Source organism: Passer montanus, unplaced genomic scaffold (genome assembly GCF_014805655.1).
Source record: "Passer montanus isolate IOZ18808 unplaced genomic scaffold, ASM1480565v1 scaffold62, whole genome shotgun sequence".
NCBI classification, from domain to species: Eukaryota; Metazoa; Chordata; class Aves; order Passeriformes; family Passeridae; genus Passer; species Passer montanus.
Window position 1 is genome coordinate 4,103,324 of NW_024371260.1, and position 13,743 is coordinate 4,117,066.

The 13,743-nt window shown below is 50.9% G+C and overlaps 1 protein-coding gene across 3 annotated transcripts in view; it reads right to left on the reverse strand.

Moving 5' to 3' along the window:
- Positions 1 to 5,728: 5,728 nt before the first annotated feature.
- The window catches only part of KAZN (kazrin, periplakin interacting protein), a 208,648-nt gene continuing 200,633 nt past the window's right edge, over positions 5,729 to 13,743 (reverse strand). For all 3 annotated transcript variants that reach the window (XM_039727686.1, XM_039727687.1, XM_039727688.1), the window contains 6 exons: positions 9,956 to 10,092; positions 9,391 to 9,561; positions 8,916 to 9,105; positions 8,638 to 8,768; positions 8,335 to 8,385; positions 5,729 to 7,745 (listed from right to left, as the gene is read on the reverse strand). In XM_039727686.1, the coding sequence (XP_039583620.1) occupies positions 7,578 to 7,745; positions 8,335 to 8,385; positions 8,638 to 8,768; positions 8,916 to 9,105; positions 9,391 to 9,561; positions 9,956 to 10,092 (848 nt within the window). In that variant the 3' untranslated portion in view covers positions 5,729 to 7,577. The remainder of the gene's footprint in view (positions 7,746 to 8,334; positions 8,386 to 8,637; positions 8,769 to 8,915; positions 9,106 to 9,390; positions 9,562 to 9,955; positions 10,093 to 13,743) is intronic.

Below are 13,743 nucleotides of genomic sequence, written 5' to 3' on the forward strand. Positions count from 1 at the left end.
CTTCCCGGGACCGGCCTCGCCGCTCCCGCCCGGGCACCGGCTCCGTTCCGGGAAACTGTGCAGGGGCGGAACTGGGACTGCCAAATACAGCCGGGAGGCTCCCCACAAACCACCAGGGAGTCCCCCGAAACCAGGCGTGGGTCACACTGGGGATGCCGGTCGCGTCACCCCCTGCGAGCACTGATGCATCACAGCCCCGCATCTCTGCTTTTATAGGATCCCGGAATGGTTTGGGGTGCAAAGGACCTTAAAGCCCATCCCATTCCACCCTGCCGTGGGCAGACACACCTTCCACTATCCCAGCTTGCTCCACAGCTCATCCAACCTGGCCTGGGACACTTTTGGGGATGGGGCAGCCGCAGCTTCTCTGGGCAGCCTGAGCTAGGGCCTCACCATCCTCCCATGGAAAAATCTATTCCCAACACCTAATGAAAGGTTTAGTTTTTATTCTACAGTTTAAAACCCATATTGCAATGGACCTACTTTGTAAAACTCTTGTAGCAACGAGCGGAGCTTTTACTCAACCAGTTCCCGTTTTGAAGATCTCCAATCACTCAGGCTCACTGCATTCAACAGAGCAAAGCCAAGCTGGCACTCACAGGGAGCCTGGAAAGCTCTTTTTTATCTGCTGCCCTCTATAAACATCCCCAGTTAACCACTCGTGTGCTGGGAAGAGCTGTTTCAGGCACATCTCTCACCATGGCTCCTGGCCACATGCCTTGGCCTCATAGCCAGACATTCCCATGGTTTCCAGACTGAACCACGGGGAGCAGAGCTGGGCTCTGGCAAACTTCAGTGCAACTAACGCCGTGTCCAGTGTCACCTCTCCTTGGCTGCCATCCCAGCAGCAATGAGGATGTGTTTTTCCAGGCTCTTCTCACACCCAGCTGTAATAATAAACACCACCAAGGACTCAAATCCTGTTAGAGATGATACTCAGGGTGGGTTTTTTCCCTGATCCAAGCAAAAAAACTGCATCACTATGCTGCTGGACCAGCCACTGCAGTTTTTCCTGTCCCTTAAGCCCTGCGAGACCTTGTGGAGGCAAAAGCCATCGTGAACCAAATGAAACTTGTCACATCACCCGGCGTGACTCAGCTCCACAGTCCTGCCTTGGGGCCACTGGTGTTCAGGATGCTTGGGAAAGCCCCGCTGCTTCCCTGCATCTCTCCCTACGAGCACAGTCCCACACGGAGCTGATGGTATTTTCCACTGACTCACCTGCCTGTGATATCTTCCCCTTCTAATCAAAGGGCAATTCCAAGCGCTGTGCTATAAAAAGAAATAATTATTAAACATAACTGCATTTTCCCCCCCTTGGATGGATTGTTTTGCATTTTTCCGCTTGGCTCCCGGCTCAGGCAAATTCGCCGCACTTCAGGTGGATTTCCCCCTCTCTTTCTCCACCTTCCTGTGTCAAACAGAAACCTGACATCCCAAGCAGCTCTGGCAGTCAGGAGACATAACAGGGAATTGTTTTCTCTGTAAGAAAGGGGGGGAACATGGACTTCACACAGTGGCTGTCACCGATCCGGCGCAGGGAGAGCCAGGTCACCCCCCTGCAGAGGCCCTGGGGACCGTGAGCACAGAGGGGACATTCATAACGTGGTTCCTCGGGTTCTCACTCCACAAAGCTGAATATTGGCCAGGAATGGGCTCTTCAGTGGCAGTGCAGCAGGATCAAGGAAGGGGGGGCTTGCCTTCACCCTGACGGCTGCTAAAGCACCTGCCTCTCCCTGACACACACTCTCTGTGGGATAATGTATTCACATCCATCCCTTGGGCTCCTTTTCCTTTCCAGCTCTGCAGCCATCCCAGTGTGGGGATTTATCTCTGGCAGCTCAAATCTTCCCCCAGCAAAAACTCCCTGTCCAGTCCCAGGCTGGGACTTCTCCAGGGTGATTATCCAGCCAGGTATGCAGGGTACAGAGCACAGGAATGCCAAGGAGGAAACTGGAGCCCCACCAGAGCCACCAGCAGGCAACAAAAAGGGCCTTTCAGGGGAGCATCTGATCCTCTGCTACGTGCAGAGGTGCCAGGGGCTCACATTATCCTGCCTTAGAAATTTCTCACTGGCACATTTCCCTGATCTTTCCTGCTCAAAGGTGCCAGTATGTATGTTAAAGCCACCAGTGGAAGCCTGGAGATGTTCCTGGATTCCTCCAAAACTTCCCAACAGTGAGGGAAAAGCACTGCTCCAACTGACCCCTGGATACCCACAGCTGGATTGTTTGTCCTGGAAGAGGTGAAGCCCATCCCTGGGAGTCAGGGCAGTAGAGCCACCAGAGTGCACATTTCTATTATACTATATTATATTATATATAATATTATTGTATTGTAAAGCCATGGAGTGATGGGACAAGGTGAAATGGGATCACACTGGCAGAATGTAGATCTAGATTAGATAAGAGGAAGAAATTTTTCCCTGTGAGGGTGGGGAAGCCCTGGCACAGGTTACTCAGAGAAGCTTTGGCTGCCCCATTCCTAGAAGTGTTCAAGGCCAGGCTGGATGGGGTTTAGAGCAACCTGGGATAGTGGAAGGTGTCCCTGCCCATGGCAGGGGGTGGGATGAGATTGTCTCTAAGGTCTCTTCCTATCCAAACCATTCTGTGATTTGATGATTAATAAAGCTAACAGCTAATAAACACCAGAAATATAATATACATCTATGTATTAATATAATGCATAATGGAACATGGCAGGCCCCAGCTCTGCCCCCAGGATGAAAGCCCATCCCAGCCTGCTCCATGATGGGCTTCCTCAGATCCCATGCCCAGCCCACACACGCTGCTCTATACTTTTCTCTCTCTTCCTCATGCCTTAGTTCCTGCACCCCAATTTAGAGTCCCTGCCGGGCTGCAGGCTGGGAACCTGCCACACAAGTGGGAAAAAAGAGGAAAAGCAGCTACTTGGGAGGCATTTCCGCACGCTCCTGGTGGGAGGGTGCGACCTGCCAGCATCTCCTGCCGGGGTGAGGAGCTGGTGTCCCCAGGGCTGCCAGGACCTGGCAGTTCCAGTCCAACCAGTCCAACCACCGTGCCAGGTCACCGTCTGCTGCTTCAAGCACTCGCACGTCTGCAGCTGGAAAACTGTGCAAATAAAGCCACTGTGTTCACAGTAATAATAGTAAATAACCTGCTGCTTCCCCCTGGAGCTGCTCCAGGGCTGCTGCATCCCCTTGGTGAAGCTTTGGCTTGGGCCAGACCTGGGAATAGGAGAGCCAGGGCTGGAGAACACAGCTGGAGGAGAAGGGCTGCAGTGGCATTGTGCAGCTGGTTATTTAAAAGAGTTGGGCAGAGATTAATGTAGCTGTTCAAAATTAGGAGCAGATGGTGAATGAAGGCTGTTGTCGTCCAAGAATAGGAAAATGTTGGGAGATCAATCACTAGCAGTGATAAAACTCCAAGGAAACCTTACCTGGATAGGAGGCCTTGTCACAGCTCCAGTGTCCTGGCTGGATGGAGCGGAGCCACTCGTGCTCTGCTGGTGCTCGTGGCTGTGCCAGGTCGGGGCAGTGGGAAGGTAAGACAGGGGCTGACGTGGGGACAGCTGCAGGGAGAGGGGCAGAGCAGGATGTCCCCAAGGATGTCTGCAGTGAGGGACTCTGTCAGGCACTGCTGCATCCCCTGGGCTCAACGACACTTCCAGTGCTGGCAGTAAAAGCAGCACCAGGGGAAAACTCCTCCAGGGAAAACACTGAAAACAGGTGAATTAATGACAGGCACATTCCCAGATTTTCAGCAGTCCTGAGCAATAAACCAGCAGCCTCAGCAGCAGCCCATGACACCAGTTTTTGGGGAGATCACCATCACCCACACTCTGTGACCCACCCTATGCCAAACCTCACCAACCTCCTGATGATTTATTCAGCTGTTTGGGGTACATCAGTTTAGCTCTTTATCATCAAAAATCCAGCCCGGGAAGATCACCAACTAAAGCTATGGGGTGAGTCAGTGCAGAGGCAGGAAATGTCCCAGACTCACCCCTGTTTCCCTGCTGTGACCTCGCAACCCCATTCCTGATCCCCAGGTTAGCAGTGCAAGGCTGTGGCATGGCAGGTAAACCCAGATTCTGTGGTAATGTCAGCCAGAGATGATGCCAGCGCTGGCACAGCTGGGTTACACACCAGGAGGTGCTGGGGACAGCACCCTCTGTGGGGTACCCGGCCATCCCACACAGCACCCCATGTCCCCACGTGGCGTTGGGATATTTGCCTTTCTCAGTCTAAAGTCCTCGCCGGGGAAAAGGCTCTTGTGAGCGCCTGCACAACGACGGTGCAAAGTGCACCAAGGCGGGCGGTCCCACCTAAAACAAACACAACTCGGGGACTGCTCACACGGTGGCAGCAGCGCAGCACGGTGCTGCACATCCAGCACGGCGGGCATGCAGCAGGGACGAGGCTGAGGGGGGATGCAGCAGGGATGAGGGTGAGGTGGGATGCAGCAGGGATGAGGGTGAGGTGGGATGCAGCAGAGGTGAGGCTGATGGGGGATGCAGCAGGGATGAGGATGATGTGGCATGCAGAAGGGGTGAGGTGGGATGCAGCGGGGATGAGGCTGAGGGGAGATACAACAGGGATGAGGCTCCTGCAGCCTCCATTGCCAGAGAAGAGCAGGTCAGGGGGACAAAGCCACCAAGAAGCCCCCCCTCAGCCCAGGACATCACAGACACAGGGAGTGTGGCCCCTCTGCTTGCCGTGGCTCGGGTGCAGGAGGTGACCCGTGTCACCCTGCACAGGGTCTGCCACAGCTCCCACGGCACAGGCAGAAGCCTTACCAGAACTGGTGTGGCACTCTGACACATTCCTGGCTCCCAAAGCTTTTAAAACCACAGATGGGATGAATGAGCACCCACACTCCATCCCATGCACAAAGGACAACACCAAATCTCAGCAGGGAACCGCTGCAAGTGCAGCAAATCCCACCGTGGTGTGTGTGCCCGGCTCATGTTTGCCATGCTCAGCAGTTGCCCTTTCATGCCACCTGTAGCTCCCATTAACGCTGGATTCCAGCTGCAGGTAACAGAGTAGGAGAGCCAGCTGGCTTCTCCTGAGTTTTTCTTATTTTGCTTTGTTCCAGCTCTCCCCATTTCAGACTATGGTGGCTCTTACCTGCTCAGCAGCTGCTCCCAAACTCAGGAGGCTGTTTCTGTCAGAAAAAAAAAGGAGAAAAAAGAAAAGGTGTATCCCTTGATCTGTACCCTGATTATGGGCTTGAAACTCATTGCAGATTGCCTTTTGCTCCTGCCTGCAAAAATTGACACCAAAATGGTATCAGCCCCACTGGAAGTGCTGGCACACCCCTACAGGTGACCAATGTCATCTGAATAATAGTAACAATAATAATTTCTCAACCTCTACAATGATAACAGTTGGAGCATAAGACTTTCTGATTTCTCCATTTTCTGCTGTTCTTAGTCCTTATCATATTTTCCGTATATGAGTAGGACATCTCCTGGCTGTCCTTACTTACCTTAAACCCTTGAAATCCCCATTTCATAGGGATGCAGACAGTCCCAGCCTCCTCCCAGCATTCTTGCATCCAGGAGCAGGCATCTGGCTGGGAGCTGGTCCTGGGAACAGCTGGCCCAGCCTTTTCCTGAATCCTCCCATCACCCCGGAGCCCCCAAAATTCCCGTGGTGCTCAGGGCGTCCCGCACCCTGGTGCCACAACAGAGATGCCAACACCCATCCAGGCTCTCCAATTAAACCACATGGAGTTCATCCATACTTTAAAATAAGCTTTATTTAGATCTTTTATAATTTTATATTTGCATCCATGCCTTCAAGGATTCTCCCCCGCTCACAGGGGGAAAAGTTAAATCTAATGTTACCCATAATTCATATGCTATTTAGCAAAGTTCTCTTTTAAATAAATCATCCTCTTAGTAATTTTTAGAATTACTTCCTAATTTACAAAAAAGCTGAAATGCAAAGGAAACTACTCGATAACAAGGAGATCGCTCATCTGTTCTGGTGGTTTAGAGTTTAAATTATAAAAACGCAAGGAGAACAAAGAAAAAAAGAACAAAACAGAACCCAAAAAACCAACAAAATATATAAAAATGCTTCTCTGCAGAGAAAAGATGCCATGGGGCAAAGCCTGCCCTACCACCCCAGGAGAGCCTGGGGGGGCTGGTCCCTCTGTCACCCCCTCCATGGCCTCTCTGCATCATCCCTTGGAATGGATATACAGCGTGAGGGCATCGGTTTAGTTTGATGATTTAAGACAAAATACCCTTTTTTTTTCAACCAGGGCGCACGTATCGGAATTAAGAAAAATAATACACTATTATAGTTCATTAAATAAATCTTAATACATTTTTTTTTAAGAGCTTAAAATTATACTGTAAGCATTAAAGCATAAGGTACTTATCTTGGCATAAGCAGAGCGCGGCACGTGTTAGTGGAGAGGGGAAGCGGCTGCCGCACCGGGGGGTGGTTTGGGGGCATTTCCAAGGAATTTGGAAAAACAAGCTCCACCTGTGCTTCCAAATCACCCCAGAGCCAGAAAAACCTCCCTAGTGGGGACTCGTACCGATTTCCCCAGCCCCCTCTGACGGCAGTAACACCCCAAACTGGAGCGGGGTGGCCGGCCCTATCTGAGCAACATCTTGGGATATGGGATATCTCGGGATATCACCTTTCTCCCAGCTCGTGCCGGATCCCCCTAAATTTTACTTGAAGCAAAGGGTGAGCACCCCCCAAAAGCAGGGAAAAACAGAGGGCAAAGCTCCCACCAGCTTGCCCCCATCTGATCTCCCGGCATGTGTTTAGGTTTGCGTTTTCCAAGGCGTTAAGTGCTCCTGGGGCAGCTGAGGGAGCCCGGGCTGGGGGGTCCACAGCCCCAATCTCCCCCAACAGCAACTTCCCAGGACAGTACAGTACAAACACCCCCTTCCTCCTCCCCGCCCCATCCCAACCGACGTGGAAAAATATAAAAATCCCAAAACTTCTGCAATAATTTAGTTAGAATAGCTCCTCTGGGTTTGTGCAAATAAATTAAAACAACTAAAAAGGAACGTTAAAACACTTATTTCCAGACTGGCAGGCGTAACAACCAGCCCGGGTCGCCTCCGCGGGGCTCGGCCAGGAAGACATCACAGCGAAGGAGATTTTCTTGTTGTTGTTTTTGTGTGTTTTCTCTCTAAGATCCCTCAGCTGGGCAGGTCCTTTGTCCCCAGGCGAGGACATCCCGCAGGCTGGGCTCCGGAAAACAGCGGTTTCGGACAAGAGACATCACAAGCACAAAGTGCACAATATTTCTCGTATTTACAGAGACACAGCAGTCCTTCAAGTTTCAAGTTTTGTCAAAAGAACAAGAAAAAAGAACAAAAAAACCCTCCCAAAACAAGGAAAAAAACCCAACCCAAACGGACAAACTGAAGCGACAACAAAGGAGTTACCGGGATGGAAAAACAAACAAACAAAAAAAAAAAAAAGGAAAAAAGGGAAAAAAACTGAAGTTACGACACAGCTGCATCGCTCCCAAGACAACAGGTAACACGTCCACAGGTGGGACGGGGCTGTGGGACTGGGGATATGTACATGTGCAGGGCCAGGAGGGGCTCTGGCGCCGTCACCAGTCCGCGTCCTCCTCGATGTAGTAGTCGGGGGCCGTCCCGTCGAAGAGACCGGGATCGAGGGACTTGCGCTGCTTCCCCCGGGCAAACACCCTGGAGATGGAGCCAAAGCCCATCTTCTCTTTCTTCTTTTTCCGTTTTTGGTCTTCCAGGTCTTCTAGAGACTGCGGGACAAGACACAAGTTTAGGCATCCAGCGTTTCCTTTACCATTTCTGCCCTTCATTCGCATCAAGGATGATGGACAATGTGGTCCCAGTTGCAAAAAATATTTGCAGCCAGATCCCACAAAATATTTTCATCCAGGTCCAAAGTAATGTTAAGATCCTGGACCAAAATACAATAACATTCCTGAAACCTGTGTGGTGGAATTTGGAGTGAAATTGGGCCCCCTCTCCACAGCTCTGGGATTTTGGCCTCTTTAATTCAACTGGATCAGGATTTCAGCTCTGGGAATAAATAGTCAGAGCATCTGTCTGGATTGCAAAAATATCCCAGTGTTTTAGGGCCAAATACAGAAGAATAACATGCTTTGGCTGGACCTTATAAAAATCAACACTGTGATATAGGCCTGAGCTCAGTGAATGCTTATAGCATTACCTGCACTTTGGGGCAAATTATGGGAATAGGAGACATCCCAGACTTACAATTCAGGATGCCTTCCATTTATCCCAAATTGGTGCCTCTGACCCACCATCCCAAGGAAGCACAAGAAGGGGTCTCACAAGCAGGATTTGAGAGGAATTGTGCCCTACCTGTACGATTGGATTGTGCAAGTTCTTCTGTACCGGTCCAGGACTGTCCCCCTATGGCACAAGGAGATGGATCCATTGAATCAACGCTGATACAGCCCAAGAGCCTCCACCCCCAGGGAAAAAAGGCAGCGTTTGTGCAGCTGAACTGCAGTGGGGCTGGGATAAACCCCAGCCAGCAGCTTTCCAGGTCAGCCAAGCCCCAACTGCAAACCCAACGCTGTTTTGGGAAGCAGAGGCCCCACAGAACGCCCAGAGCCCATCTCCCCAGGGCAGGGCATCACAGCCCCAGCAGGCAGCCCTTACGTTGCAGAGCGAGTGCGTTCGGTGCCGCGGTGAGTTGATGTCACTCGGAGTGGACGATCGGTCACCTTCGGCCGCGGAGGCGTCGGAGATGATGGACGGCTGCCGGGAATGGCAGGGGCTCACTCTGACAGCTGCAAGGCAGGGGGAAAACAGGGAATTAACACCAGCAAAGCCTCTGACGCGCTTCCAAACCCACACCCGGGGAGGAGTGGTTTTCACCATCTTTCCTCCCCAGGAGGGGTTTGGCACTGAGGACTTGCCACCCGTGGGGTGCCCACCTTGCCGGTCTGCCGAGTGCTGGGGGTGTGAGTGGTAGAGGGTCTGCTGGCTCTGCCGGATGGCGGCGGTCAGCGGGAGGTCAGCCTGCATCACCCACTCCTGGTTGCCATTCAGCACCGTCTCGCCCGGCATGGCCAAGGAATGGCGCTTGGGCACGTCCTTGGTCAGCGTAGCCAGGGACTGCTTGGCCTGGGGAAGGACATTGAGGTGGTGGTGGAGTGGGAAAACCATGTGAACATCTCCCAGGAGCAGCAGAACAAGCAGCAACACACTGCACACCAAACCCACCCTCCCTTGGGCGAGCAAAGATCCCAACTGTGCCACTCCCCATGCCAGGGATATGAATTTTTGAGTGATGCTCCCCCTGCCAAGGATATCAAGCTCCTTTTGAGAGATGGAATATTTTCCTCTCGGTATTGCAGAAGTGCAACCACTGCAGCAAGCACTGAGATCTGTATAAATTCTCCAGCTCACCATGGCCAGCTCGGCCTCCAGCTCCTTCATGCGGTTGTCCTTCAGGTCGAGCTGGGAGCGGAGGGCGCTGGCGTGGTCCGTGGCTTCCTTGGCCTGCCGCCGCAGCTCCCACTTCTCCCGCTCCAGGAGATCCTTCTCCTTTGCCAGGGCTTTCACCGCGTCCTCGCTCTCCTGCTGGGACAGGGGTGGCCATCAGGAAGGGAAAATCCGTGTCCTACTGAAAACCCCTCTGTCACAAGCCCCTTGGGGACCACCAAACCATGAGCAGTATCTTAGGTGTCACAAGAGCCCTGTGCTGGCAGGAATGTAAACCCTTTTTTTGGGGAGATCTGGAATGCAGCCAGTCCCCAAAAAGAAACGCTCACTGTGCACCTGGTTAAAATTACATCAAATGCCCCAGGTCTGGCTCTTTCCTTCATTTAACCTTAAACTGCTGTGGTCCATCCCAACTCCAGCAAGAGTCCAGCTGGGGCTTTAGCGGGATTTTGCCGGGTTACAAACCAGGTTTCACCCTCAGCCTGCTGCCAGCCCTCTGTGCCACGAGGGTTCTGGGCTGTGCACTCACTTTCCTGTGCTGCTCGTAGTTGCGGATGAAGTCGCGGAGCTGCTCCTCCCGGCTCTCCAGCGTGGCGTACAGCTGCTGCATCTGGCTCACCAGGTCTGTCTTCTCCCCCTTCAAGCGCTTGCGGTCGGCTTTCATGGCTGTGGGAGAGAGGATCACTCCAGAATGGCAGCCCCTTGACTCCATCTCTTTTATTTTTCAAGGAAAAAGCACCAAAATGAAAATTCTGGGGGCTGGGCTGGGAGAAGATTCCCAATTCACCCCCATTGCTGCACCCCTCAAAATGCTCATCGTGTCACCACTGTGGCTCCTCATCACTGCCCATCCTCCAAGAGGCAGCTCAGACCTTGGAAAAGGAGGTTTGGGAGCAAAACTGCAGCCTCAGCCTCAGGGCCTGGCGCAGGAAAACCTGCTGCTCTCTTTCCAGGATAAATAAACCACAACCAGTTTATTTTTAGCAGTGAGGCAGATTCCAGAGCACTCCCACGAGCCCAGGGCACTGCTCCCTGAGTGTCCCCTTCCAGCTCAGGGATGCTGTGTTGGGATGAGGGGATGGAGCAGAGGCATGAGGGATGTGATGGGTGTTTCAACAGCCCTGAGAGGACCCCAAAACCCTCATGTTTTCCCTCCTCACTGCACCAGGGAGGGATGCTCGTTGACTACTGACCCTGGGACAGCCATGAAAGGCTGGAAATCCAGGGAGAATTACAGAAATCTCATGTAGGACAAGTTTTGGTCACTTCTGTACATCAATGCTTTACCCAGTACTGAACTCGGTCCTTGTCAGTGCTGCAGAAATGCCCTGTGCTCCCTGCTCCAGATACATCCCACCCCACCAAAATAATGCCCAGTTTAGGAATCACATCACAAATATTTCATTATATATTCCTGCTTTTCTACCCTGAGCAAGTGCTGCTAACTCAGGAATGCTATGAAACACCCTCTGCCCCTCCAACTGTCCCTGCACTCATGGTATTGAATCACTGAGTCTTGCAAGTTGTATTATAAGAAGAATCCTAAATGCCCCTAAAACTCTCCAGAAATACAACAACCCCAAAGCCACCAGGGGCTGTGTATACTACAAAAGCTGCCAGAGGATGATGCAGCACCATGAGTGGGACCTGTGTCCACGCACACATCCAACCTTTCTCCACCTGACTACAGAAATCAAGGCAGCTGTTTCAGCCCACACTGTGTTTTCTACCCCCTGTAATGAGTCACTTCATCTGGGGGTTAAACTGCATGTCAGGAACCTCTGGGCTCCTCTCAGCATGTGGGGATAACAAAGACAATGTAAGAAATACAAGGAAACTGTGACTGTGGCACTCTGAAAGGGGAATTAATTTCCTTCATGCACCTTTGGCACCCTTGGCTTTGAGCCTTTGCTTCACCCAGCACAGGGGAGCTCTGCTCCCACCCTCCTCTGGCTGGGAACCCTCCAAAGGCATTTCCACCTGTGTGTAAGCAGGGAGAACACCATTATTTGCCCCCAGGCACCCTCAGGCAGAATAAGCTGATAGCAGGGATCACCCAGCCCTGCACACGTGCTGGGATAAACCCCAAAATCAGAGCAGCCCCCCCAGTCCAGCTCTGTGCAGCTCCATGTCCCACCCCAGCGTGTGACAACCACAGTCTCGACAAGAGGTTTATTCAGGTGTGAACTTCTGTGCACAGGTTTTACTCTACTTTTTTTACTGTTTCTTACTCTAAGTGTGTGCTGGGAAGATGAACAGTAAATCAAGTACTTGGAATGGAGCTGTAAGGAAAGGAGGGGGTTTGCAGGTGAGAGGAGAAAAAGATGGGGGAGAAAATCAAACTAAATAGGGGAGAAAGAGGAAGATGCTTTGGACTATAAAGATTATTATCTGTTAAAATCCAAGAGATGAAACTCTTTGGACCAATTATTCTGCCATTAAGCATTGGAGATAAACCAGAACACCGAAAACCAGAAAATGAGGTAGGAAATGCTGCAAAAATTCACATTGTCCTGTGACAAGGAGCTCTTGGGAGTCTTCCTCGCCCACTTCAATGAACACGACTCCTCCTGGGACAACTCTGCCTCTTCCGACACCACGACTTCCCTTACTTTTTTCCCAGCTTAGGAAATTCCTACAGAAACCCTCTAAAAACAATCACAACCACACCCATGTCTTTGAAAAAGCCCTTTCCCACTGCCTGTGTCTATTTAACCACCACCTTCCCCTGCCCAATTCTTTCCCAGGAATTAAAAACTTGCTAAAAAGAAAAATTAATGGTAAGTTGACCGAACCATACTGGGGTGAGATCCAGACCCCACAGACACATATGTGTCTATATATGCAATATTTAATTTCCTCAAGGATACTGGCAGGCTCTTAGAAAAGTTTAAGTCACATTTGCCAATCTCTGATGCTGGAGGCGACAAAAAGAATCCTAATGAACTTAATTAAATAGTGAGTCCCCTATAGCATACAAACTCCTTTAATTAGTGGCAGTGTTCATGGCCCTTAAAGATTTACAGAAAACACTTAATCATTTGGCAATAAAAAAAAAAAGAAAATGCTGTGAAGTACTATTAGAAGAAGGGTAACTATATCACAAGGTTGAATATGTATTGATATACTAATATTTACCAATATTTATGCCAGTGTATCAGTATTACAAGAAGATTATGAGGTTTGGATATTGAAAGAACAGATTTTTTTCCTATTAACCCAACAGAACAATTTACCATTCACTGCATTTCATATTTGAGAGATTTGCTGAAATTAACACACTTTTTTTTGCTCCCCTCTATTACTCTCCTTCCTCCAAGAACTATTAGCTCCTAAGCTTAAAGAAGATTTATCAGTCATTTGAGAACTTCATTCCAAGCCAAATTAATAGGAAATTAATTGAAAAAGGCAGGAGAAAAATAAAAAGTGAGGCAGAAGTGAGCTGTGAGTGCTGCCAGCAGCTCCTGGACCGAGCCCCACTCGCTGCAGCAGCTTAATTCGTCCTTAGCAAACAAGCCCAGCTAATTACTCAGTCAGGGAAAACGAGCCTTTGCAACCCATGGCCAGCCAAGGAGGGATAAAGCAGATTTTCCCTGGCTATCATGTCCATCTGAGGAGGTGAAATGGCTTTTTCCTTTAATCTGATGATCCAGGGCCAGGTTTCTATATCCCAAACCCCCACAAGCGTCCAAATAAACTCTCCCAGCCCATTGGCACAGCAGGCTCTGGACAAACCTCTGACCTCTTCATAAACCCAAGAAAAGAAGCAAGAAATCCTAAACCCAGACCACGAGTGGAAAGTACTTCTCTTACTTGCATTATTAATTTTCCCCTCTCCTCCAAAGCACATGGCAGAAGGAGAGGGGGTATCCAGCAGCCCCTCTTGGACCTGGCAGCTCAGCACCAGCCTTGGCCAAGGGATGGGGGAGATGGGTTGGGATGAGCTGGGTGACCCCCCCAGCTCTCACACCATCCCCACCTGCACCAGGTCACCCTGCCCTGTTGTTATTTGAGCTTCCACCTCCTGCCATTTGATCCTCTCTCAGTCCTTTGGGAGAAGAATGATGGACACAGATGTAACAGGACTGGCTCCACGCTGGGCTCCTCCTGCAGCCACAACAATCAAAAATCCACCCCCTCAGCACCTTTTTTCCCAGCTCTATGTGAGGAGCCAAAATCCAGTCACTCCACTGGGGAGGCAGAGCCTTGTCTGGGACAGCAGCAGGGCTGGAAGCACCCAGTGATGCCACCAGTGGAAGTGTCACCACCCTGTGCCCCCAGTCAGATCCAACACTTCCAGCTGGAATTAGCTCCTGT